This window comes from Oryza glaberrima, chromosome 5, assembly GCF_000147395.1.
Source record: "Oryza glaberrima chromosome 5, OglaRS2, whole genome shotgun sequence".
NCBI classification, from domain to species: Eukaryota; Viridiplantae; Streptophyta; class Magnoliopsida; order Poales; family Poaceae; genus Oryza; species Oryza glaberrima.
The window spans coordinates 14,594,195-14,619,584 of record NC_068330.1 but is presented as its reverse complement, the minus strand read 5'-3'; the positions used below and the strand labels follow the sequence as shown (position 1 = coordinate 14,619,584).

Sequence of the window (25,390 nt, the reverse complement as noted above, 5' to 3'; positions counted from 1 at the left end):
CAAGACAAGATGCTGAAACTAAGTTTTTGGTGGCTTGTGGAACATGAAGGACATTTTTAAGATGCAATGTACGATTAGGGGTATGAACTAAAGCATGACCAATATGTTTAATTCGCATACATGCACCATTTGCGGTGTGGATCTGTTCAGGCCCCTTGTATTTCTCCCGGACTGCAAGCTTGTCAAGCTCACTCGTGATGTGATCGGTTGCTTCGGAGTCAATGTACCAATTTGTGTCAATGGCGTAGGAGGAAGCTTGGGCAGCAGCAGCTACATGCCTGTCATCGGCACATAGTTTTCATCAAAATGGTGCCAACACTTAGCCGCGACATGCCCCCGCTTAAAGCAGACTTGGCATATCGGCCGAGGGTCTGTGCGTTGCTGCTGCTGTCCGCGGCTGCGCGGCATATTGCCACGGCCACGGCCACCACTGTTGGCTGGCGGTGCACCACGACCATGCCCAGAGCCGCTGCTGCGGCGCTGCCACCACCATTGCCGCCGCTGCATGGGATAAACCCACCGCGGCCGCGACTCGCTGCATGGGCAGCAGCGATCCCTTCCTGTCTGAGCTGAAGTCTGTTCTCAAAATTTAATAGCTGAGAGTATACTTCCATAACAGAGATTAGTTCAGATTTCATGCCGATTGCAGAAAAAACAGAATCATAATCACCATCTAGGCCGTTTAGAATATAAGCAATCAAATCTTCCTCATCTAGAGGCTTTCCCGTTGCAGCTATGTCATCAGAGAGCGCCTTCATCTTCCCAAAATATTCAGTAATGGACATGGTACCTTTTAGGGTTGTTTGGAGAGCGAGGCGGTTGTTGAGGGAGCGCGCGCGCGTCTGGGAGCAGAACAGCTTCCCAATAGCACGCCATGCCTGTGCCGCCGTCCTTGAATCAGCGACTTGGTTGAGGATCTCTCGTGATAGAGAGGAGAAGAGGTAGCCGAGGAGCTGTTGATCTGCAGCATACCTTTCTTCATACACCGGATTTGGGACCTTCTTCACCGTCTTGTCCGCCTGCTCCTGATTGACTTCGGCGCTTGGGGCCGCGGTCTTGCTGTCGATGTGCACCTCAAGGCGTGCGCCGCGGATGGCCGCGAGCATCTGTGCTGCCCAGACTGCATGGTTCAGTTTGGTCTGCTTCTCCGTGATGGTGAAGCCAAAGACTGGATTGGAGGAGGTGGAAGAAGACGAGCTAGCCATGCTAGGAAGGCTCTGATACCATGAAAAGAAACTAATCTAGGTTAACGTCGTTGATACGACGATCCGTGTTAACTAGCGCACTCAAATGTGCGGGAGTAATACATATAGCTGTGTGCACAGGTAGAGAAAAACCGAATCCCTATTTACATGTAACAACAACAACCTTATCTCTATCTAGTTCGGTTTTTCCTCTTATCCTGTTTACACATGATTACATTATCTCTAACATATATGGTGGTTAATTTACATTGCCTCATGAGTGAATATTAAGCCTAGGCCGATCAAGGCAATGTCAATAAATTTATCGAAAGATATCACTATAAAACCCCTAAGAGCAGGTACAATAGCAGACTATTAGCTAGCTATAAACATATTTTAATGAGATAAACGATGAGAGAGAAGAGCAGCGAGCTACAAATCTTTAGCCAGCTGCAGCACGGAGTCTAAGACACAATGTGTGTATGACATGGGGGACCATATATTAATAGTATAGTAAGCAACTATTATATGAATTGGCTATAGATGAATTGGAGCCGGTAATTGGGCCCATAGGTCCAGTTCATTTAAAACCACCACCTATTTAACCTTTTTCACCTCCGTGGGATGGAACAATATAGAACCAACATCTTTGAGCAATTATAGATGTCGGCTCTTGATAAAAACTAGCACCAAATAGTATAGGTGGCGGTTTAAAATTAAAAAAAAAACAATGCCTATAAAAAAAAGTTGAGCCGATCTAAGCCAAGAGCCAAGCTGAGAAAAACTGATGATCGAGAACGAATAGGAATTTTAAGCCATTATGTCCGGTAAAACCAATAATGATTTCCACTCTTCTCCTCCCTCCCCCTCACGCCCCTCCACTCCTCTCTCCCCACTGATGTCGGCGCTGCTGCCCCATCCTCTCTCTCCCCACGCGCCAGCGAGCTTTGATTTGGCATTGCTCCCCCTCTTACTGTCCGCTGGCGTGGCTCCCCTCCTCCTTTTCCACTGGCATGGACCCACTCCCTTTCTCCATCAATGCGGCCTCCGCTCCACCGCTCCCCCCCCACCTCTTAGTCAGCGTGGATCCTCTCGTCCTCTCCGCCTGCGCCTAGAGGTCGGGGGCCACTGGATCCGTGACCTCCCTCGGTGACAGGTTCACTGTGGGCTCCCCTCCTCTCTCGCGAGATCTCCGTCCGACCATCCGGCCTCCCCACGGCACATTTGCGGCAGGCACCCCCTTCCCAACTTCCTTCTCCTCTCCAAGCACCAACCTCTTCACTTCATCGTTATCATCTTGTAATGTCAGCCACCATATTATTATTCTTCTTCTTGATTCTTGTCGTAAAGAAAGTTGCTTCCTTATCTTTTTCTTGATTCTTCATCTTCCAAGTTGCAGTGCAGGTGCGGGCTTCAGATGGGAACGGAATCGAAGAGGACAAGACGGCAAGAACTGGGTGTCCTAGTGCAGCTCCTCACCATGTGCCTAGGCGTCACCATGGGGAGGCACCTTGTCGAGCTCTGCCGCGATAAGTACCAACCCGCGGCTTGCTACCGCTCTAGGACGGCGTCACCATCACCGCCTTAGATTGGTCAATTTTTCCGTGAAATTGTTTTGGTTGATTTTGATTGCTGGATATGGTTGGATGGTGGATCTTTCTCGTGGATTTAGAGATTGTGATTTGTTGAATTTTTTATGGAGGTCAGAGATGGGATTTTGCAGCGGTGGGATTCTTGTTTGGTTTTCTATAGTGCTTGCTTTGCACGGCTCGATTAGGATAGCCAAGCCAGGTTTTTCTTTTTGCCTCGTTCATCCCATTGATGCCGGCACCTAGAAGTTTTATAGGTATCAGTTGTGGAACCAGTGCCCCCTACGGGTACCCCGATTGGAAAACTGGAACCTATGTTGGATTTCAACTGACACCTATCCATGTTTCTATAGTAGTGTATGAATAATATATTTTTCTCAGGAGTTAACAATAGCTCCCTATCACGTAGGGATAAAAATGGTGATGAAATTAACGGCGACTAAGCATCGTTTCCATAAAAGTAGTATCGTTTTCAACCATCCTTTCTAGCCATATGTAAAATTTGAATTCAATTTTAAATATGTTTGAACAATGTGTTACAGTGGTTACTAAATAGTTAAAATGGTAAATATGGAAATTTCCGACTAAATAGGTCACTAACTCGTTTGTACCATTTCAAAAGCTTTAAGTTAAAGCCTATATTTTTTTTCATAGTTTGTCATGTATTGTATGTTTTTTCTATTTAAATTATTCTTTCCTCGAGTTTTTATGATTCTCCCGTATCTTTTTGAAAAGAGACAAAAGGCAAAGTGGCAAAAAAGTTGTATAGTGGCAAAAGAAAAGGTGGCATGCATTTTGGACCGGTTGAACAACATAATTAAGTGAGAATAGACCAAAAGTGACATTATGAATAATTATGTGTTTTATGAATTATCACATTATTATGGATGTTACAACTGATACATATATGCATCTCAACGTAGAAACTCTCTTGATTAACTACTGTACAGAGGATCCTTTGACTTTGACTTGCAGTAGTCCCATGTTGGGCCCAGGCCGAATATACTCCCTCCGTCTATAAATATTTGACGCCGTTGATTTTTTTAAATATATTTGACCGTTCGTCTAATTTAAAAAAATTTAAGAAATTATTATTTTTTTCTATCATTTGATTCATTGTTAAATATATTTTTATGTATACATATAGTTTTACATACTCCCTCCGTTTTACGATGTAAGTCATTCTAGTATTTCTTACATTTATATTGATGTTAATGAATCTAAACATATATATCTATCTAGATTCATTGACATCAATATGAATATGGAAAATAATATAATGACTTACATTATGAAACGGAGGAAGTATTTCATAAAAGTTTTTAAATAAGACGAACAGTAAGTAAGCAAGTGTTTGTTTTAAAGACCCCGAAGATCAGAGTCCGAGTCGTACACCGAAGCACAACACAAGCGAAACCTAGCCATAGCCCGAGTTGGATCCTCCCTCCATCTAGGGTTTGCCTATTAAAGATCTGGACGCCGCCCCCGCTTCTCCCCACACATCCCCCGACCCACATCTTCCGGCGATTCCAGATCAGCTGCTGCTACAGATCATGGCCAGTCCCAAGGCGGAGGAGGCTGTGGCGGCGGAGGTGGAGGCGGAGGCGACTGGCTCTGTGGCGGTGGCCGCTGCCGCTGCCGCTGCTGCGACCTCGGACGACGGCGGCGAGCAGGGGCACTCCGGCAAGAAGGTGCGGTTGCCTGACCCGTACGTCGCCGCCATCCTCTCGCTGAAGAGGGAGCCGCCGCCGAGCGCTCAGTACCTGGAGGTCCTCTCGCCGGAGAAGGAACTGGAGTACGCTGGCCACCGCAAGGAGCTGGAGGACGAGCTGGAGGCCTTCGAGAAGGATGGCTACTTTGTGGTGGATGAGAGTTACCTGGAGGAGACTGCCGCGTGCCTGGCTATGGCCAATGAACAGCTGGCCAAGTTGGACTTCAGCGGTATCGTCTTCGGGGACTGGGACTACGACGATCTTGATTGAGTACCTGTGATCATTTCCATTAATTTGGCTGCAGCTGACCGGCCTTAATTTACCTATCTATCTGTATCTATCGGTTAGTAGTATCAGTTAATATGACTATGTATATATGTATGCCTCTCTGTGACCCATCTCGCAGCAGCACTTTTGTATCCATTTATCTCAATCAGCTCATGTTTGTTACTTTCTCCGTTTCACAATGTAAGTCGTTTTAGCATTTCCCATATTCATATTGATAGTAATGAATATAGATAGATATATATGTCTATATTCATTAATATCAATATGAATGTGGAAAATGCTAGAACGACTTACATTGTGAAACGGAAGGAGTACTAGTCAATGCTTATCTATATATGTTACTCGACTGATCATTTCCTATCTGGTACTCTACCAAAACTATGTGATATTTGTTATGAATGAGTTGCGATGTGGTTTAATTGGCTTCCACCACTTTACAAAGGATGGGATGAATCTCTCCTGTGTTTTATGGCTTCCACCATTTTTTCAGAGGGAAATCTCGCCCCTGGGTTTTACATCATGTATCAAATTCGTTGTTTGTGTCATTTCTGTTGCTTATCCAAGATTGTTGTTTGTGTATTTGTAGTCCTCAGAATTGCACTCCTAATTTCGCAAAATTGTCGTGTGATGGCGTAATGTTGCATAACATATATACCTTAGTTCAACTCAGAAGTTTGGACCCTGGATAGAGAGAACCAAGCTGAACCACATGCTGATCTGCTGTTTTGGACACTAAAAGAAGTAGAGAACCAGACTCACTATTTTCCTTTATGAAAATATTACTCTTTTGAACTAAATCATAATTAAAGGTAGCTACTAAGAATCTAGTATCTGACATTCTGACCTAGCTTTAAAATACACTGACCAATTGACAGTTTGACATGATGGTTTAATTTCACAATGCTTGCTGAGGTTGTAGCCTTGTTGGCATCATGCAAAATGCTGATCAGATTGTCAGATATTAGACATTCTTGGTGTTCAACATTGTTTGGCAACGCCCTAATTAATATTCTGAAGTTATAAGCATGTGTTGTTGATTTGAGAATTAAATTTGTCCTTCGAAAGCATCTTTTGTTAATATACAGTTTTACTAGTTCTCAGCCCCATCGTTTGGCTGTTTGGTGGAATAAACCAAATGGTATATTTACAAACGAAAAGTAATTTGTAAATAAAACTTTTATATATGTGTTCCTATCGATCTAAAAGCAAAGGGTGAAAAATAAACTTCGATGAAAAAACCCCAAAATCAGCTCCAAATTTAAGGTTCAGAAATCAAATTTTGGCTGATAAGTATAAGCATAAGCAAAAAGATAAGGTCGTCTGTCTTGTTTTGCCAAGTAATTTGATGCAACTGTTAATGCATATCCTGAAATTTGTTGGCCTTATACTGGAACCTATTTTTGCTACCGGCTCGTAACCCCTTTTAGTCCCGGTTGTGCAACTGGGACGAACAATCCAGGACTAAACACTACTACAAAACATCAAATAGGTGTCGGCACTATAGGTGCCAGACAGTGGCGAATCCAGCATAAAAATTAAGTGTGGGCTTAAAGTCGAAGTCGACAAGACTAAAAATCAACCACGCACCCTTATACAACTCAAATTTAACAAATATGCTACCTCATCTCTGATTTCAAAGCATAATTCTCTATGGTATTCGTTGAGTTGGATTGGCAAAGATTTCATTGGGATAAAATTCTAGCATTTTTAACAATATATAGCCTCATCAGTAGGGGAGAGTTAGTAAAGTAATCAAGCAATGTTGTTTTCTTCTCCATTTCAAATCCACCAACTAATAAAGAAACTACAAATCTTAAGTCTTAATTTCTCATAAATGATAAATCCTCTGATTCAATATACAAATAGAATAGGACTCACTGTAGGTAGCAGCAGCACAACAGACTAGACGAGCAGCGAGAAGCGATATGGATTGCCAATTTAGTCACGTGTGCCTGCTCCCGCCTCATAGATCACCCGGCGCCTGGCATGGTGGCTTGCCCGTCGCGGCTCACAGCCACGCGCCCAAGTGCCCAACACCCCTTCACCCGTCATAGCCGTGGGCACTCAGGTCTTGGGCTGCCATCGTGGCACCGTGCGCTCGCCGCACCTCGTGCCCACTGGCGCCACGCCGCCGCCGCCGCAAGCCCTCAATCGCAGTGAGCCATCCCCATCGCCTTGTGTCCAATCCAATCCCTAAAGCTGAATACCCAAAGAGCTAGTGCCTAATGGGCCATGCGGAATTGGCCAATTGGGCCTTTAATGCATACCGCTTCACCCTCTCCCCAATCAGATCACTCCCATGGGGCTCCTGTTCATCTTCCTCCTGACGCCCGACCTCTTCTCGTCTTCCTCCAACAGCAGCTATGAATGATATCCTATGTAGTTGATATTTTTTTGCAAAAATTGGAGGGTAGGCTAGAGCCTGATGAAGCCTACCTGCTGGATCCGCCCCTGGTGCCAGAAGTACTAAAACCGGCACGCCTATAGGCCTTTTCCCACCGCCGCAGTCCGAAAACACAAAAAACCGGCACCTTTAAGTGATTATAGGTATCAGTTCTGTAAAAAAAGGCACCTTTAATTTAATTATAGGTGTCGGTTTTTCTTTTTTTTTAAAAAAAAAAACGACACCTTTAAAATCATGCCGAGCCGAGCCGGAGGAGATATTTCTTCTCCCGGCGGGGCCCACACCCGGAGGAGATAAGGCCGGCTTCTCTCTCTCCCCCTTTCTCCATTTATCTCGACTTCTCCACTTCTCCTCTCTCTCTCTCTCTCTCTTTGTGTGAGCGACGGCGCCGGCCTAGCAGGGGCGGGAGGGGCGGCGGAGCCCTCCCCTCTGCCAGATTCGGCGGGAGGGAAGGCGGCGGCGGCGGCGACGCCGGGGGGCTTCGGATCCGGCGGCCTCTTCGTCTAACTCTCCTCGCCTACAGTGGCCGACAGTGTTACGCTAATTCTGCCTACGGTGAGCACCCGTGCCGACTTGCATCCTAGGAGGCGACGCGACTTGGTTTTTATGATGTTTGATTCAATGATGTGAACATTTGATCATGAACTTGTTGTTGATTGTCTGATGTGAAAATTTGATTAACATTTGATCCATGAACTTATTGTTGATTGTTTTCTCTCTCTCTTTTTTGGATTTATTTCTAGTGCTGTGAAGCATCGGCTCGGCTCAAGGATTTTTTGCAAATCGTATACCTCAAAGATGCCGGTTCCTAAACTAGCACATATTTGAGGTCTTTTAATCAGTGCCGCCAACGTGGTTCCAGTTGAGAAAACCAGCATCTAAGAGGGTTTCCCAACCGGCATCGAAGGCCCTTTATGTGGTAGTGAAACATAGGTATTTTTAGTCTCGGTTGAAATAATCGAGACTAAAAATAATCGATCTTTAGTATAGGTTGGTGGTATCGTTAGGTGACTTATAATTCGGGCGAATTTGTGCAAAATGTTTTTTCCTAAAGTAAAATATATATATATCAATAAAGCGTGACTGTAGCGAGATCTCTAACGACCATATTCGAAACGAATTCATATCTTGTCCTGGCCACAATTAACATCACTCACACGATCATTGAGGTGATCAGCTAGCGACAAATTTCATGAGTAACGACGAAATTACATGTACGATCGCCCGATTTCAATTAGTGCCTTTTGCAATAGGCTCTCACTTATCTGGACGTACGACTAATCCAAGCAATTGAAGGGCTTCTAGGGTCATTTCATTTCGATCAACTGCACATGCATGCATATGCCACTGCAATTAATCATGCATCCACATGAAATTAAACCACAAGATTAACCAACACGATTAATTTATAATGCTCTTCTTACTCGCATTTTTGCATCCATATATATACATTCAGCGCCTTGATTACAACGATCAACTGCTACTAATTATATCGCATTCAAACAAATGACACAGAGAACCATACAGAAGATCGAAAGACATGCACACACACAAATTAATGTTTTAGATATATACCTATAGTACTACATATATATACCTTTATGAGATATGCACATGTACTACAAATTAATGTAGAGTATACTTTCCCCTAAAAAAAAAAGAGACAAAGAAAGAAAATGTAGAGTATAGTTTGATTTGACACAAGAGCAGAAGAGATGGAGAAGAAGAAAGTAAACGAAAGCGGCCGTACGAGTTGAAGTCGAAGGCAAATCTCGCCTCGTCTCATCTCATCTCATCTCATCACCAACCATGCATTCCATCTGGACAAAGACGCCGCCGACGATGCTTGTCTGTCGCCTTCTCGCCCCGCCTCCGTTGCGTGCTCGATCGTCCAAGCTCTATGCTGCCGCTCTCGCCGGCGCGTGTCGCGCGCCGCGCCGGCGAGAGCGCGAGCGGCATGCGCTGCCTGCGCTGGTGGGGGAGGGGAGGGGGAGGGGGGCGGTGGTGGCGCGGATGCCGCGCATGCGCGCGCGCACTCCTCACACCGGGCAGTGCGCGGCGGCGTCGTCCTTTGGGTCGTCGTTGTTGTTGGGCACGGAGGCGGTGGCGGTGGAGGCGGCGAGGGGGAGCGCGGCGGCGCGGCAGAGCGGGCAGGTGGAGTGGAGGCGCAGCCACGCGCCGACGCAGTCGGCGTGGAACCGGTGGCCGCACCGCGGGAGGAGGCGCGCCAGGTCGCCGTCGCGGAACTCCACGATACACACCGCGCACTCCGCCGCCGCCTTCCCGTTCCCGACGTCGGCCGAGGAGTACACGGACACGGGCAGCGACGACGCGATGTCCTCCTCCTGCTGTCGGCGCCCCGCCGGCCACTCCCGCAGCCGCCGCCACGACGCCCTCGGCGAGGCCGCTGGCGACGTGTCCGAGTCCGACGACGCCGCCTCCTCGTCATCGGCGCCGCCGGCCATGGACGACGACGACGGCGGCGGGCCACGCTTCCCGGAGAAGAACCGCCAGAAGTAGAAGAACACGAGGAGGACCATGAGCAGGTTGATCCCGACGACGAACGCCGTCAGCACCGCGCCGTGCGGCGCCCAGTGTTTGCTCGCATCCTCCACCGCCGGCGCCGCCACCGTCGACATCAAAATTATCACAACAAGAAATGCTTTTGGCAAGAGAAAAAGGCAGACGATAGCTACTAATCGTGTTGCAATAAAAAACACAACTATTTTTTGTTTTTTGAAAAGTGAATCGATCGATCACGAGTGAAGAACCAAAAGAATGATTGGAAGTGTTCTTGCAAAGAGAAGAAGAGGAGAGGGAGGGGAAAATAGCAAAAAATGGGAAGGAGAGAAATTAAGGTGGTGTAGAGAGAAGTGGAATACAAGGGGTTTATAAAAAGTGGAAGGGGGAGGTGATATATTGGCTTTTGGGGTTTTGGAATGTACAGCTAATGGTGATGACTTAAGAGCTTTTGTGATGTTTGTGGTTTTGACTGGAGTTGTCTTGTTCTTAAGGTTGGTTTTTCTTGATGGATGAACTTGCAATTAATTTATGGTTTTTTCTTCTTCTTTTTTTACATGGATGTACACGAGAAAATGCAACTAACTAGCTACCTATTCCTTTATACTATACTGTACTCCATCCATTCCTATCTTTTAATATAATTGTCATATAGAACATCTGACACAATCTCCAATACACATGCTTAGCATTTCATTTTCTAATCATATGGAGTATATCATAAAAGTTATTGAAAATATAAGTATGAAAATACTTTTCAAGATAAACCTCATAGCTTCAATATCTGCAAAATAGAACTTAACACAAGATAAATATGTTTAGCTTGTGTTGTAATATCAATTTAGTATTTTTTTCTTAATTTTTTGAAATTAGTATATAGTGAGTTTAGCCGATTTGGAATCTATAGCTCTTCATGACTTATAAAAAAAACATAATTACTCTAACTTCTGAATCACCTTAGTATTTTTCTTTGTTTAATAATTATAAAACCCAAAATTAATAATTGCGTTGTGTACCAAGTTGCATTTATAAATGCTCTTTGCATTTGGTTTATTAATAAGAGATTTCTTCATGATTAAATAATTTTGAAACTTAAAATTATTAAAACCAAGTTGTATTTATCTTGGAGTCTCACATTTAGTAACTTTATTAATTCTCAAATTCAATATTAAAGATAGCAGGTTGAACTTGATAAGCAATCTTTATATAATCAGTTTCACAAGGATGGATAACTAGATTTATTCATATATTATAACACATAGATTTTTTTTTGTTTCAATTGATAACTGGTATCGCCTTGATCACTTTGATTGATAGCTAGATTTACATATTATTTCTTCTTATTAATGTGGGAATTTATTTATATTCCCGATTAGTATGGGCATACAAATCACACGATTTATATGCGTAGTACTCTACTAAATTTTTGTATGTCATCCCCCTTCCCCCTAAAAAAATAAATACTTCTAATGAATCCTCAAAAGAGCTTAAACTAGCTGGAAAGAAATAATTCAAGAATTGGACCTCTAGGTCTCACCAAACTGCTTATTCCTGCAATGTCATAATTGTAAATCCCCCCCCCCCCCAAAAAAAAAAAAGGTCTCGCCAAACTCTATCTTCCCCCACCCCACCCTCTCCTTTTATAACCTACACACTACTTTTATCATTCGTGCTGCTAATACACAGCAATGCACAACCCATGTAATTTCACCAAAATCTAGTTGTTGCACGGGGCTACACCACCAAAATCAAAGTATGCAACCATGCTTACACGGCCTACTGTTATTAGTTCACACTGCAAGTTCTTTTTAGTGTTCTCAACTATGTACACTTTAAAAGATGTGTTACCCGTGCACATGTTGTATTCTAAAATTTGAGAAAATTAGGAGATAACACAACAAAGTTTGTAAGCATATCTAATATATGAATTATCACTAGTTTTATTGAGTTAAAGATGAAATTACGACATTATTTTGCGACAATATTTATTGAACTGTCCATGTATAAGAGAGATTCACAATTTGTCAAAATTGTGGATACAGCAATAGTTTGTCAAAAATGGGAAAGAAGACAAATGTTTGGAGCAAGACATGCAAGAAAAAAGTGTAACAACCTAGCATCCAAAGTTTGTATTATGACTAGCCTATTTTGTATAGGCAAGCTAACATACACAAATCACGCACTTAGACATTTGTTCTCTATTCATATATATAAAAGAGTAAAGCAGCCCGTAGGTTCAATATATGGTTGTAAAGTACGGTTTATGTGCTGATCCTGACCTATTAAACTATGATGATGTCCTTTGAAAGTGAGCTGTGCTAAATAACAATTAAATTGTTTTGCACAACGAAAGGTCGTAGATGGTGTTTTGGCATGGGCGTAAGGGAGGGGGATGTGGGGGCGGGTTTATCCATTGCATAGGTATAAATATATGGATGCCGAGATTTTCCATGGAGACTTCTAGTCTAGTTAGACTTCACTTTTCTTTTCTTGAGAGAGAGCTATCCAAGGTGGCTTAAATATTAGTATTTACGTCTTGGAACTTTAGTGGAAGATGAATAAAATTCTACCATGTTTATAATGAATAAAATTCTACCATGTTTATAATGAATAAAGTTCTACCATGTTTATAATGAATAAAATTCTACCATGATTATATTGTTACAAGTTGTTTATCATTAAAAAAAACAGGCGAACACATTTTTTGGTAAAAAAATAACACAAATAGAGGATAAGAAAACATAATTTGAATTATCCTAATCATTTCAGAAAATATTGCAACAATGTTTGACATGAAAGTATGATATAGAGATATAGATTTATTAATCTAGCCAGTTTTTGAAATTAAGGCCAATTTTATAAATAATTGGCAACATAAAACATATATATATATATATATAGTATAATTAACATATGTAAATCAGATATTTTTGAAGTTATGTGGCATAAAGACTGACTAGATGGTATATATGCTAATAAAGATGGTATATATTGTTCCATAATTTATTGGCAAAACATTTTTGTGAATTGCATAAGTAAAAAGTGGTTATACCTAACTTTTGAAAGAATTAAAGGATGCAAACATATAACTGAACTAACCAGGATTACTGTGGTCTCTTGTGGAGAAATAAATTAGTGTGATTACAAATTTATTATACAGCATGGAAAGAAACAAATATGGAATTTCAGTAGTACGTGAAGTAGTTTGTCGGGCATTGAGAAGAAACAAATATGATCATGATGCTGTTATTCCTTTAATGCAATTATGAGTAGCTCTCACTAATTCTTTTTCTTAAGGATCATCAATATTGTAGCTGACGAACATAGATGCTTTCATAATTACTCAATGGAAAATGTACTACATGTTGTTTTATTAAGCCTAGTTTAATCTCACTTTTATTTATTTATTTTTAAATAAAAGTGAGACTGTGCATGACCCGATAAAATGGAAATATCCAAAGTGCGTGAATGAAAACTAGCCATGACTTCCGTCAAAAAAAAAAAAAAAAAAAAAAAACTAGCCATGACTACTTCCATATAAAAGAATTCCACTAGCAAGCTTTGATTCACCGGACTGGTCAGATGGCATTGCTGATGTGTCAATTGTTTAGTGGTTAACACAAGGTGTGACCATTTTTTTAACGGTCCAGCTCATCACATGTTCTGCTGATGTGTCAATATATTAGTGGCTGCGCAAGATAACTTCCAATAGGGTTCAAGAATAAGATCTTCTATGAATATTTTATCAAGTATTTTATTTGGTTCTCAAGAGAGCAAAATATTCACAAGATTCTGCATGGTCCCTTTTCAATGATGACGCCATGTGAGTAGACCAGGGATGGAGGAAATCAAAATATTAGATGTTGTCTATCGAGAAAAAATATTGCTCAACTTGTCATTAAGTATGAAGATTAATAAAATATAAAAGTTCACCAATCTATTAGCAGAAGATCACCATATTTTTCTCATTATTTTTTTAAATTCAAGCAATGACAGTGTCATGTATCCTTGTGGGCGATTTCCTGGGTTGGTTTTTTCCGGTCACAGGATCCTGATCCATGTATATGACCTTTATGAATGCACGAAGATCCGCAAATACAAAATATAAGCTCATATAATCATTTTTTCATGTAATAAAGTTTTAAACTCTATATATAGAACAGAAAACATAAACTAAACAACTCCAAATTAATGTTTAATTTTTAAAAAAGGCAAACAAATTAAATTGTTGTGCATTAGCATTTTTTATGTGCAAGTGTATCGCTAGAAGCTAAAAGTATAGAGATTCAACACCAAAAAGCAAACGAGTGATCATAAAGGTTAAATCTGCATAATTATATTTATGAGAGATTCCCTTGTGAATTTGGAAAGTGCATGATTCCAAACTTTAGTTTGATTAATTTGAGGGTATAAAATTAATTCATATTTTTGTTGATTAATTGTCTTCTAAGATGGTCTTTTACATGTCATGATCTTGCAATTGTATTTTCTCATGTCAATGCAAATTAAACCTTGTGTAGATACGCCCAGATAAAAATATCTCAACTCTTAAATGATATGCTCTATGAGAAGGTTCACCAAAACAAAACAAAAATGAACACTTCCAAATTGCCTTGGCCCTCAAAAGAACTTCCAAACTACCATGATAGGAGTAATAGTTAATGTCATGTAGATATATGGCTGAATGAATGTAAACTAACACACCAGCATTACACAACACCAGATTTATACTTCAATACCAAACTACTACCAATTTGCAACATAACATAAACGCCAAACCAAGAGGTTTGTCAACGTGATCATCTACAACTATTTTAGTTGTGCTCCTCGGTATACTAGAGTGAGACACTATGCCATTTTCTAACTATGCATCCATCAATAACAAACTTGCGTGAGCTAGATCTGCACCTTACCCACATGAACAATGTAATATAGATCCCTTGCAATTTTATTCTTCTACTTGTTAATTTCTTGAGCCTGCAATATATGATATAATGTCCATGGAAGTGGCAATGCCACTAGTCTAGCATTTAACAATGACATAATTATAGCACGGTAGGAGCCTACCATTTTATGTTAAAAATGCCATATTTAACAATTAAGAATGACAAGTACCATGAAACATAATTATAGCCCACGGTCTAGCATGCATTCATGCTCAGCCAACAGAAAAGGTGGTACATACTGGGGAATCATTGAAGCAATTATATATATTCTAAACTTCCCCTCGTCAAATCATTTTTTTGATCCCTAGAATGCATCGTTTTGTGAGATGGTCTATATTAATTTTGATAGAGATGTTTAGCCCGTTATAACATATACTAAGTGCCAATTTGATTCCTATGAATTTTCTAGTATGAGTTATGAGGTCCTTTATGCTCAACCTTGGATACTGAATCAAACTATTCTTACAGCAAATTCAAAGAGATAATGGTTAACACAGGAAAAGGACCAAAAAAAAGAGAGAGACAAGGCTGCAAAGGCTAGCAACAGTACAATTTATAGGACTCCCTCGATCCATTCCCAAATACTTTCACTAGTTGAGAGGTGATGTTACAACAACTTTGGCCACTAATAACTTGTAAATAGTTATTAGAGGATGAATCAAAGCTTAAAGCTTATGTTTATGATGTAACACATTTTAATAACGCGGTATCTTTTATGTAGTTTTTTTATAAAAAAAATAGGGTGATCAAAGTTTAAATGTAAATATTGAATGATGGCAAGTATTTGGAAACAGACGAGTATTTTTAAAGAGAACTTGACATGTTTCTCTTAGTATATTCCACATTTGCCTTTATCATGGTGCTATTTTCTTACACTGGGCCAACAGACTTGCGTGCAATTGTGTGTGCCAGCCAATGAACTTTACTTAGGGTGTGTTTGTTACCGGAGGTTCCCAATCAGGAACCATGCGCGCAGAAAATGGAGCGGTTCGTTAGTGTGTGATTAATTAAGTATTTGCTAATTTTTTTCAAAAATGGATCAATATGGTTTTTTAAGCAACTTTCGTATAGAAACTTTTTGTAAAAAACGCACTGTTTAGCTGTTTGAAAAACGTGTGCGTGAAAAACGAGAGAGGAAAGTTGGGAAACCGGCAGTGCTGAGTATACATTTCAAGCAGAGAAGTAGACACCATATATACTGTAATAAAAATTAAGGAAATATAGAAAACAGCTTCCATCGAGCCATTGGATACTCAACAAAAGATATATCCTGATTTCTTTTTATGACTCCACGCACCCATCCTAATTCAAATTTTGGTGCCCACCTTTAAATGAGAGAATCCGTTATATGCCACTGAAAATTGGTCTGTTCCCTTATATGTCATTGAAAATTGGCTCTTTCCTTATATGTCATTGATCCAAATTTGCACACCCTCTCATACCACTCCCGTCAGTTGACCGTGTGTTGATAGCTAATTCTCAAGGAAAAAAGATGTATTTACCCTTCTGAGTATAGAGCATGCCTAATAACTCATAGAGGGCAAATATGTCTTTTTTTACTTGAGAGTTAACGGTCAACACACAGTCAACTGACGGTAGTGGCATGAGAGAGTGCGTAAATTTGGACCAATGGCATATAAGGGAAGAACCAATTTTCAGTGGCATAAGGGATTATCTCCCTTTAAATAGATGCGTGCATCATGTTGTCCTCTGTGTAGAGGCCAAAAGTAGATAGCTTCCATTAGGCCATTTCACCCAATGACTAGAATCATGTCCATAGCATTAAATAAACTGTCACATAAGATGAAAGATGATGTGGCAAGTGAATAAATGAGGACAAAGAAGGAAATCAGGTCTTGCATTAGACATGATTTCTACACAACATTCAAGACATCATGTGAAATAAGTAGCATTAAATTTAAGTATGGAAAATTGGTGTTTGCATTGTAAGAGTAGTGTCCAGTATTAGTTTCTCGATGATATGAAGTTTATTGAAACTATGTCTAGTGTTTGGGTTGGAAATGGCCTTATACTCCCTCCGTCCCCTAATATAAATTGATATTTTGCTGGCACTGTTTAACCACTTGTCTTATTCAAAAAATTTGTACAAATATAAAAAAACGAAAAGATGTGCTTAAAGTACTTTAGGTAATAAAGTAAGTCACAAATAAAATAAATAATAATTTCAAAATTTTTTGAATAAGACGAATGGTCAAACAGTGCAAGCAAAATGTCAAAATCCCTTATATTATGGGACGGAGGGAGTATATTAAAAAAAGATTTCTTGATTCTTTGATCCCATGCATTATTTGCCCTTCAGTGCACACATCTAATTTACTCCAATCTTCACACTAATTGATCATCCATCTCGCTCCGATACAACAGTTGAAGTGGTGCGACATGGTATTGCCCTGATGACCTTGAGCCACTACCACAGAAAACGTTAACAGTGCTGGTTGGGAAAAACCCTATTAGGTGTCGGTTTTCTCAACCGGCACAATGGAAGCGGCACAGATGTCAGAGCCGGCACCAATCACTTTTTCAAAACTGGCACCTTTGATAGGTTCATGAGACAAAAAAATTGGCTCGATACACCGTCTTGAATCAAGCCGATGCATCGAGCTGAGTTCATCTACCACAGAAATCCCAAATCAATCCCAATCCCCAATCAAAAAACATCATAGAACAACAAACATGAAAACCATCACTAGAAATCCGCGATCGCTAATCGGGGCGCGCGCGCCTCCCACGCTTTTTTTTTCTTTTCCTTTACCCATTTTTTTTGTTTTGTTTTTTCCACTTTTTTCTAATTATTTTTTTAATCTTTAGAATGTTTTGAGTTTGAAAGTTTTTAAATTTTGAGTTGAAAATTTTCAAATTTGAATTTGAAAGTTTTTAAATCTTGACTTGAAAGTTTTCAAATCTGAACTTGAAAGTTTTCAAATCTCGAGTTGAAATTTTCAAATCTCGATTTAAAAGTTTTCAAATTTTTCAAATCTGGACTTGAAAGTTTTCGAATCTCGAGTTGAAAGTTTTCAAATTTTTCAAATCTGGACTTGAAAGTTTTCGACTCTCGAGTTGAAAGTTTTCGAATCTGAGTTGAAAGTTTTCAAAATTTGACTTTGAATTTTAAAATTTAAATCGAAAGTTTTCAAATCTAACTTAAAAAATTTTCAATCTGTTAGTAAAAAAATCTCCACAATCTTTCCTAATTGCTATCATTAGTGTTAAGTATATTAACTAATAGAGGTAGTTAAGTATATATTAACTAATAGTGTTAATAGAGGTAGTTAATAGGGGAGGAGTGCTTGCTAGCAGCGAGCACACGCTAGCTAGGAGCCCCCCTAAAAATCTTTCACTAACATTGAATCTTTCACAAAAATCATTCACAAACTACATAAAAGATGGCTCGATGCGTCAGCTTCAATCTTTCACTAATAACAAAAATTAGGAAAAATCAAAGGAGGGCGCCACCACTGCCGCCGCCGGGTCACCACCACCCCCTGTTGCCGGACCACTGCCGCATGCACCCCCTCCAGATCCGACGGAGGGAGGGCGCCACCACTACCAGTCACCACCGCTGCCGTCGGGCCACCACCACCTCCTGCCGCCGGACCGCCGCCGCATGCCCCCCTCCAAATCCGACGGAGGGAGGGCGCCGCTGCCTCTCGTCCCGCCGTTGGGCCGCGCCGCCTCCCTTCCCGCCGCCGGATCTGGCGGACGGGAGGGCGCCACGCCCGGCCGGCCGCCCCTCCCACCCCCGCCGGGCCACAGCTGCCTCCATGCCATCGGATCTGGCGGAGGCCCACCCGCCGCCTCCACGCTGTCCACCCCCGCCGCACCTCCCATCCACGCCCCTCCCGCCACCGCAGAGAGAGAGAGAGAGAGAGGAGAAGAAGGATGGTGAGAAGGGAAGTGGAGAGAAGGAGAGAAGAAGCTAAGAAGAACTGGACGGATGCAGCTTGAGCGCTCGACGCCTCGTCCTTATCTCCTGTGGGTGTGGGACCCACCGTTGGAAAAATATCTACCCGCCTGGCTCGGCTCGATTATGTGGGTGTCGGTTTTTTTTAAAAAAACCTATAATATATTACAGGTGTTGGTTTTTAATTAACCGACACCTATAATATATTAAAGGTGCCAGTTTTTTCTATAAAAACTGGCACCTATAGAATAGGTGTCGGTTCTTATTTAGAACCGGATAAAGGTGCCGGTTTTTAACGATTCCAAGCTGTGGGAAGTGGGAAAAGGCATATAGGTGCCGGTTTTAGTATTTCTGGCACCTATAGTGACGACACCTATTTGATGTTTTGTAGTAGTTAGCAGACATGGCTTCCTTGGAAACGACAAAGGATTACTTCTGAAGGTATTTTGTTAAATTCAAGTCATATATGGATTTTTTATATATATATTTGGTCCTTTGAAAGGATTGTACTTCATCAATTCAAGTTCATGCATGTACTTCAATTCAAATATATACTTCCTTGGAAACGACAAAGGATTACTTCTGAAGGTATTTTGTTAATTCAAGTCATATATACGAGGAAGTATATATATGTCATGTCTTCACATTCAGGATGAGGGATGATCGTGCCAGTCGTCTTCTGGATAGGTCGCTGCTAGACAGGCGGAGAGTGTGACGTTCACTTGCCTTTATTTTTATGTTTTCTCGACAGAGAAATATAGAGAATCTAGCTTAGCTATGCCTTTTCTTCTTCTTCTTCTTCTTCTTTATTTAACTTTTCTCAGCTGCTCGACATGATAGATTTTTGTTAATTTGATGGAGGAGACTGCTGCAGGTTGCTGGTTGCTTAGCTAGAGCCGAGTTTAGATCTAAACTTTTTCTTCAAATTTCCAATTTTTCCATCACATCAAAACTTTCCTACACACACAAACTTCCAACTTTTCCATCGTATCGTTTCAATTTCAACAAAACTTTTAATTTTGACGTGAACTAAAATATACTCAAAGGACCAAATATATGTACTAACATATATCCTTGAAAGGATTTTTTTTTAAAATTTCAATATAACTAATATATGTACTTCATCAGTTCATGCATGTTCCTCCTGAATTGTACACTTCCTCGTATATATGTGCTCCATATGCTGCCTATGCATCGATTCGATCATATCCATCGTATGTGGTGCCATTCCTTGCTACTCCTGTCCATCCATATATGTCGATCGATCGGCTTAATTCATTCATTCATTCTGCAGAGAACTAGAGAAGAACTAGAGAGAGAGGCCAAATTAAGATCTAGATAATTAAGCAAAGCAAAAGCTATATAGAATTATAGATTAGGTTGCTTTCATGAAAGGCTACTCCAGCTAATAACTAGATCTAGCTGTGTGCGTATGTACGTCGCCGTCGTCGTCGCTTCCGGATAGATCGATCGATCGAAACACAGGCGGCGGGCCGAATAGAAAAATGTTGGGGCGCCTTGCCTTTTCTTTCTTTTTTTATTTTCTTTTTCCGATCGAAGAAGATCATTGTTTATTTGCGAGCGGGGTCAACCGTACGAAAACCGGTACGATCTGAGGGAGGGCGGATCGATCATGAGGAACGAACGAACGTGGTTATCTACTTATCTTTATTAATTAATTATTAATTATCCATGGAAAGAAGAAGAAGAAACATCGAATAATAAACTTGCTAGGTAGGTACTTATATATAAGTATATCTCGATGGATGCCGACAAGTTGGAGATTTTGATAGCAAAGCAAGCTAGGCCGGCCAGTGTGTGGCGGCTCTGCTGGCCGGATTCGTTGCATGCAGAGAGATCGTCGACGGAAACTCTTTCAAGCACACACTCAGCTCTTATACGTCGACTAAATGGTTATGATAATTTTTTTGAAAAGAAAATTGACGAGATATGTTAAATAGTCCCATATTAGCTGTGGAAGGGTAAGTGACCTAATATATAAGTGGAGGAGCCCATTACCTTATTTTGGGATGGAAAAGACCCTTTACGATCCTACGAGATATACTAATATATAATATATCACTCCACAGACATGCAATTCAAAATTCAACTTCTACAAATTGTAACAAAAACAACAATTTTGACTGTGAATATACGTGTAATAGTTAAAGTTTAATTTGTTATTTTTTACAACTTGTAGAAATCAAATTTGATCTTTGAATGTTTGTGGAGTGATAAATTACATATTAATCTATCTTATCAAATTTTTTAAAATTTTGTTATAACCATTTAGCCGATATGGAAGAAACGGGTGGACATGCATCTAAGATTATAGATAGAACCTATCTCCAGATAGTCTATCGCCATGTATCAATCGGACATGGCTGTGGCATGCACTGTACACTTTGTATGGGCCGGATATGGGTCCCTAATCTTGTGAGTCGTTTTAGATAAGATTGGCTTGGCTCTGCTGGCTAGGGTTTAACCTATATATGCATGTCTATCTATATTAGTTTAACATATATGAGTGGGACGAATGGTACATGAGGGCAAGCACCATCAAAGGCATTTCGTCATTCACAGTTGCCGTGGGGAGAACGTCTTCTGAAGCAGGCCTTGTCTACTCCAAGTCCATTTCTCCGATATGCATTCCCTCTACCGTAGGAAGAGGCTGGACGCCAATTTGATCGCCATCTGGTGTCTGTAAGTGCTAGACTTGAACGTGTTAATAAATCACTATACCTATATGCGTAGCTCATTTGATCATCCATTGTTGGCAAGATGAATTACGTGGAAGTCGAAGAGTTGAGAAAGCCTGTCGGCTACCTAAACCCGTGCAGGATAAGTCAGCCAAACCACACATACACGCTAGACGAGAAGAAGCTACCAGAACACATCAAGGCGATGACTCCCGAAGAGAGGACAGCTTACATAGGACAAAGGCATCGGGAAAAGTTGCTCGATGTCGCTTCTTACGTAGCTATAGCGCTTGAATCTGCGCAGGACAAGGAGTGTGTTTATGCCCCATGTGCTTTTGAGTAAGTTTTAATATCCACTAAGAGTATATACATATAATCATGGTTCGACTAACAATTTCGTTTGCAGCGACCATTGGATAGTCTTTCTTCTATATCCAAAGTACAATGAAGTCATCGTCTTGGATTCTCTCGACAAAGACATCAAGACATATCAGGAATTTCTAAGAATTATCGATCTGTAAGTTATATATTATCATGACGTGTTTTAATCTTTGAGGAATGTAAATTAATTATATCTGCAAATAGTGCATTTAAAAGGTATTACCAGCAAGGCTGATAACGCATAAACTCAAGAGAACACATATACGTCCGCAATAAGTGGCCGGTAAGTGCATATAGATGCCAAACAGTACTACTTAATTTTCATAAATGCCTGTGTGTATCCATTTAATAACCTAATATACCTTATAATTTATTGATGTTGAAAGTATCACAAGCAACCAGCGGGAACCATAATATGCGGATATTACTGTTGTGAGTTCCTAAGGGTTAATGGGAAATATTGCGCGAATTACGACGAGGTAAGTAATACACACTTGTTAAATTAGTCGCTAACTTGTATTATTGCGAATAATTTCCTTAATTTGTCGTGATCTGATGCAGCTTCCAAAATTCCCTAAGTCTGAAAGAGAGCTCGATGATAAATCCATTCAAGACATTCAGCGGGACATGTGCTACTTCATCCACCGTGAGTGCGCACATCAGCTTGGGAAGTTTTTCGACAAGGAAGGAGTTTGGGGCCTGCCGGAGAACGAATCCCTGTCTAATTGGAGCAGGAGATTGCTAGGGTTTTGTAATACATTCAAAATACTTGTATATGTTATGTCGTCCATCAAATTTTGTCAATGTACATATAGGTGCTTCAAAATTATATATATGTATATTATTCTGCTTCATACTCCATGTGTGGCTCTAAAATACGCGAAAGAGAACATACTCTATCGATAGCTCGATTAGTTATATCATCCACGTGTGACTCTGAAATACCCGCACAAATAAAAGAAAAAATACTATATATAATAATGTTTTTAATTTTTTTTAGAAAATTTTGCATCTTCACTGACAGGCCACGTGTCAAAATTAGGACGGTCCATATCTTCGCTGTCGGGCCACGTGTCCATCCACGGAAGCCTTAGATCATTTTTCCTAGCGTGCCACGTGGCCTAAAATATTTAAGCCGCCAGCAAAGAAATATCTTCGCTGGCGGCCGTCCTAAGGCTACCGCAAGCGAAGATACTTCTTTGCCGGTGGCTGGGTTATGTCCGCCTACAACGAAGAATTGTCTTCTCTAGCGGCCTTCCTAAAGGTACCGCTAGCGAAGACATGTCTTTGCTGGCGGGCGTTCCTTTGTCGACCACCAGCAAAGACATATTTTGGCTGGCGGTAGATAACCGCCAGCGAAGATCTACATTTTCAATGGCCTTTGCTTTGTGGCGGCTGCGATTTCCGCCAACGGAAACCAAAATGGCCGCCACGAAAGATGATTTCCGTAGTAGTGACATAAATATATATTATTTGGTTGCAAGGAGCATGGCGACATTTTTGCACATGAAAAGATTGTGTTTGGTTGATTACATAAAACTGCAATAGAAATGGTTAGGAATGATGTAACCTGTTGCAATTCAAGGATAAAAATTTCTAAATCCTACATATTTAATTATAATAATTCATTTTGTCTATTTAATTTATACACTAATCATAAATTGTTATTAATATAAAAAAGTTCCTCGGTATGCGATTTTTCTCGTCCTGGCTACATGAATGCAATTTGCACGAGATGAGCCTAATTAACTCGAATGCGGATGCGGGCTATCAAAGATACCGTTGTGTCCCGATTGCTCTGTTCCTGCTATATCGATATTTAGAAAAAAGGGTCGATCATCAGAAAAATTAACGCTATTAGTATCGATGGAGAGAACATTCTTCAGAGCTGTCAATTTATATTATATTTTGACTTCTGAGGAGTTTTAGAGCTGCTTTCTAGCTTCTTGATCCGCTCTTGTCACAATTATCCAGAACTGCTTGTGTCAGTTTCACCGTATGCATATCCTACCTCTATTTTATATTATAAGTCATTTTAACTTCGGCCAAAGTCAATCTTTTTAAGCTAAGTATTTTCAATCCAAAACAAATATATTATGAATATATATTCAATTATCGATTTAATGAAATTAATTTGGTGTTGTAAATATGATTATATTTGTCTAGAAACTTTGTCAAAATGACTTTATTCTAAAAGCAATAGCCAACTACTAGTTTCAAATCATCTATAGTCAATCCAATAGTCAATTCATACAATAGTTATCTATAAACATATACTCCCTCATTCTCTAAATGTTTGACATTGTTGACTTTTTAAAACATGTTTGACCGTTCGTCTAATTCAAAAACTTTTGAGAAATATGTAAAACTATATGGATACATAAAAGTATATTTAACAATGAATCAAATGATAGGAAAAGAATTAAAAATTACTTAAATTTTTTAAATAATACGAACGGTCAAACATATTTAAAAAAGTCAACGGTGTCAAATATTTTGGGATGGAGGGAGTACTACACTATTAATACCTGGTCCCACCTATCATACACACATTGTCTCTTGGAGTTCGTGCTGCAGCTGACTATAAATCTGTAGCCCACTACTCTTCTCTCTCATGTTTTATTTTTTTAAAATATGTTTATAGCTGGTTTATAGTATGCTATTGTAGCTGCTGTGAAAGAGTACTGTATAATCTACTAAAGCACACGTTCAGTTTGAATGCTTCACTGCTACTAGGATGCAAGTGATTAATTGACCAAACATTAATTAAAGCTGCATGTTGCGTAACCCCCACAATAAATAGTCACATGCATGTGCAGTTAATGTCAATGTCAACTAAATAACTGTACACACAAGAGTGAAATTAAACACATCAAACAAACCCAAAAAAATAATTAATTAACACAAAAAAAGAGAGAGAAGAACTGTTAGAACTGATCTTACATTCTTTCTCATCACCAACAAACAATGTTATCTACGTGAAAGTCATGTTTCTTTCTTCTTCTTTTTCCGTTTCTCGATGATCGTCGAATTTAATTAATTAATTCGTCACACGGGACAATTGTCTGTCCTATTCGTGTCGTCTGTGTGATCCGGCGGTGGCGCGACGACCTGCTGCTGGCCGTCGTCGTCGTGCGGCGCGGTGGTGGGACACGGCGGCGCTGGAGCCGGCGGCAGGACGCCGGCGCGGCAGAGCGGGCAGGTGGAGTGGAGCTGGAACCACATGTCGACGCACCGCGCGTGGAACCGGTGCCCGCACCGCGGCAGCAGCCGCCCCTCCTCGCCGTCGGCGAACTCCGCGATGCAGATCGCGCACTCCAACACCTTGCCGCCGCCGCCGCCGCCGCCGTTAGCGTCAGCAGCTGCAGCATCGCCCGCGCCGCCGTCGCCGTCGCCGGAGTTGTCGGAGGGGGTGGGAACGTGCACGACGAAGACGGGCAACGCGGTGATGGCGAGCTCCATCGCCTCCCGGTCCCGCGCCTTGGGCGACACAGCCCGCGACGGCGCTGCCGACGACTCCGCGTCCTCGTCGTCGCCGCCGCCGCCACCGCCCGGGACGCCGCCGTCGCTCTTGCCGGAGAAGAATCGCCAGAGGTAGTAGTAGATGAGCAGGACGACGAAGACATTGAGCCCGACGAGGCTCGCCGTGAGCTGCCGCCCGCTCGGCGCCCACCGCTCGCCGCCGCTGACGTCACCCCCCGCGCCGCCGCCACCGTCCATATATCTAATCCACAAGCTAGCTAAG

General features: G+C 41.1%; 1 protein-coding gene, 1 long non-coding RNA gene and 1 other non-coding gene across 4 annotated transcripts; 1 reads left to right on the top strand and 2 right to left on the bottom strand.

Moving 5' to 3' along the window:
- Positions 1 to 580: 580 nt before the first annotated feature.
- Positions 581 to 719, bottom strand: LOC127775273 (small nucleolar RNA Z247). The gene has a single exon (XR_008017944.1). It is a non-coding gene; the product is annotated as a small nucleolar RNA Z247 (small nucleolar RNA).
- Positions 720 to 8,582: 7,863 nt separating this feature from the next.
- Positions 8,583 to 10,021, bottom strand: LOC127774537 (E3 ubiquitin-protein ligase ATL9-like). The gene has a single exon (XM_052300797.1). The coding sequence runs from the start codon at positions 9,814 to 9,816 to the stop codon at positions 9,217 to 9,219; it is 600 nt and encodes a 199-aa protein (XP_052156757.1). The 5' UTR covers positions 9,817 to 10,021; the 3' UTR covers positions 8,583 to 9,216.
- An 11,083-nt stretch (positions 10,022 to 21,104) lies between these two features.
- LOC127775045 (uncharacterized) lies at positions 21,105 to 22,440 on the top strand. 2 transcript variants are annotated; one of them, XR_008017862.1, is made up of 6 exons: positions 21,105 to 21,268; positions 21,347 to 21,603; positions 21,671 to 21,781; positions 21,850 to 21,928; positions 22,032 to 22,124; positions 22,207 to 22,440. It is a non-coding gene; the product is annotated as an uncharacterized LOC127775045 (long non-coding RNA). The 2 variants fall into 2 exon arrangements; XR_008017861.1 differs by having other exon boundaries at positions 21,105 to 21,603.
- Positions 22,441 to 25,390: the final 2,950 nt, after the last annotated feature.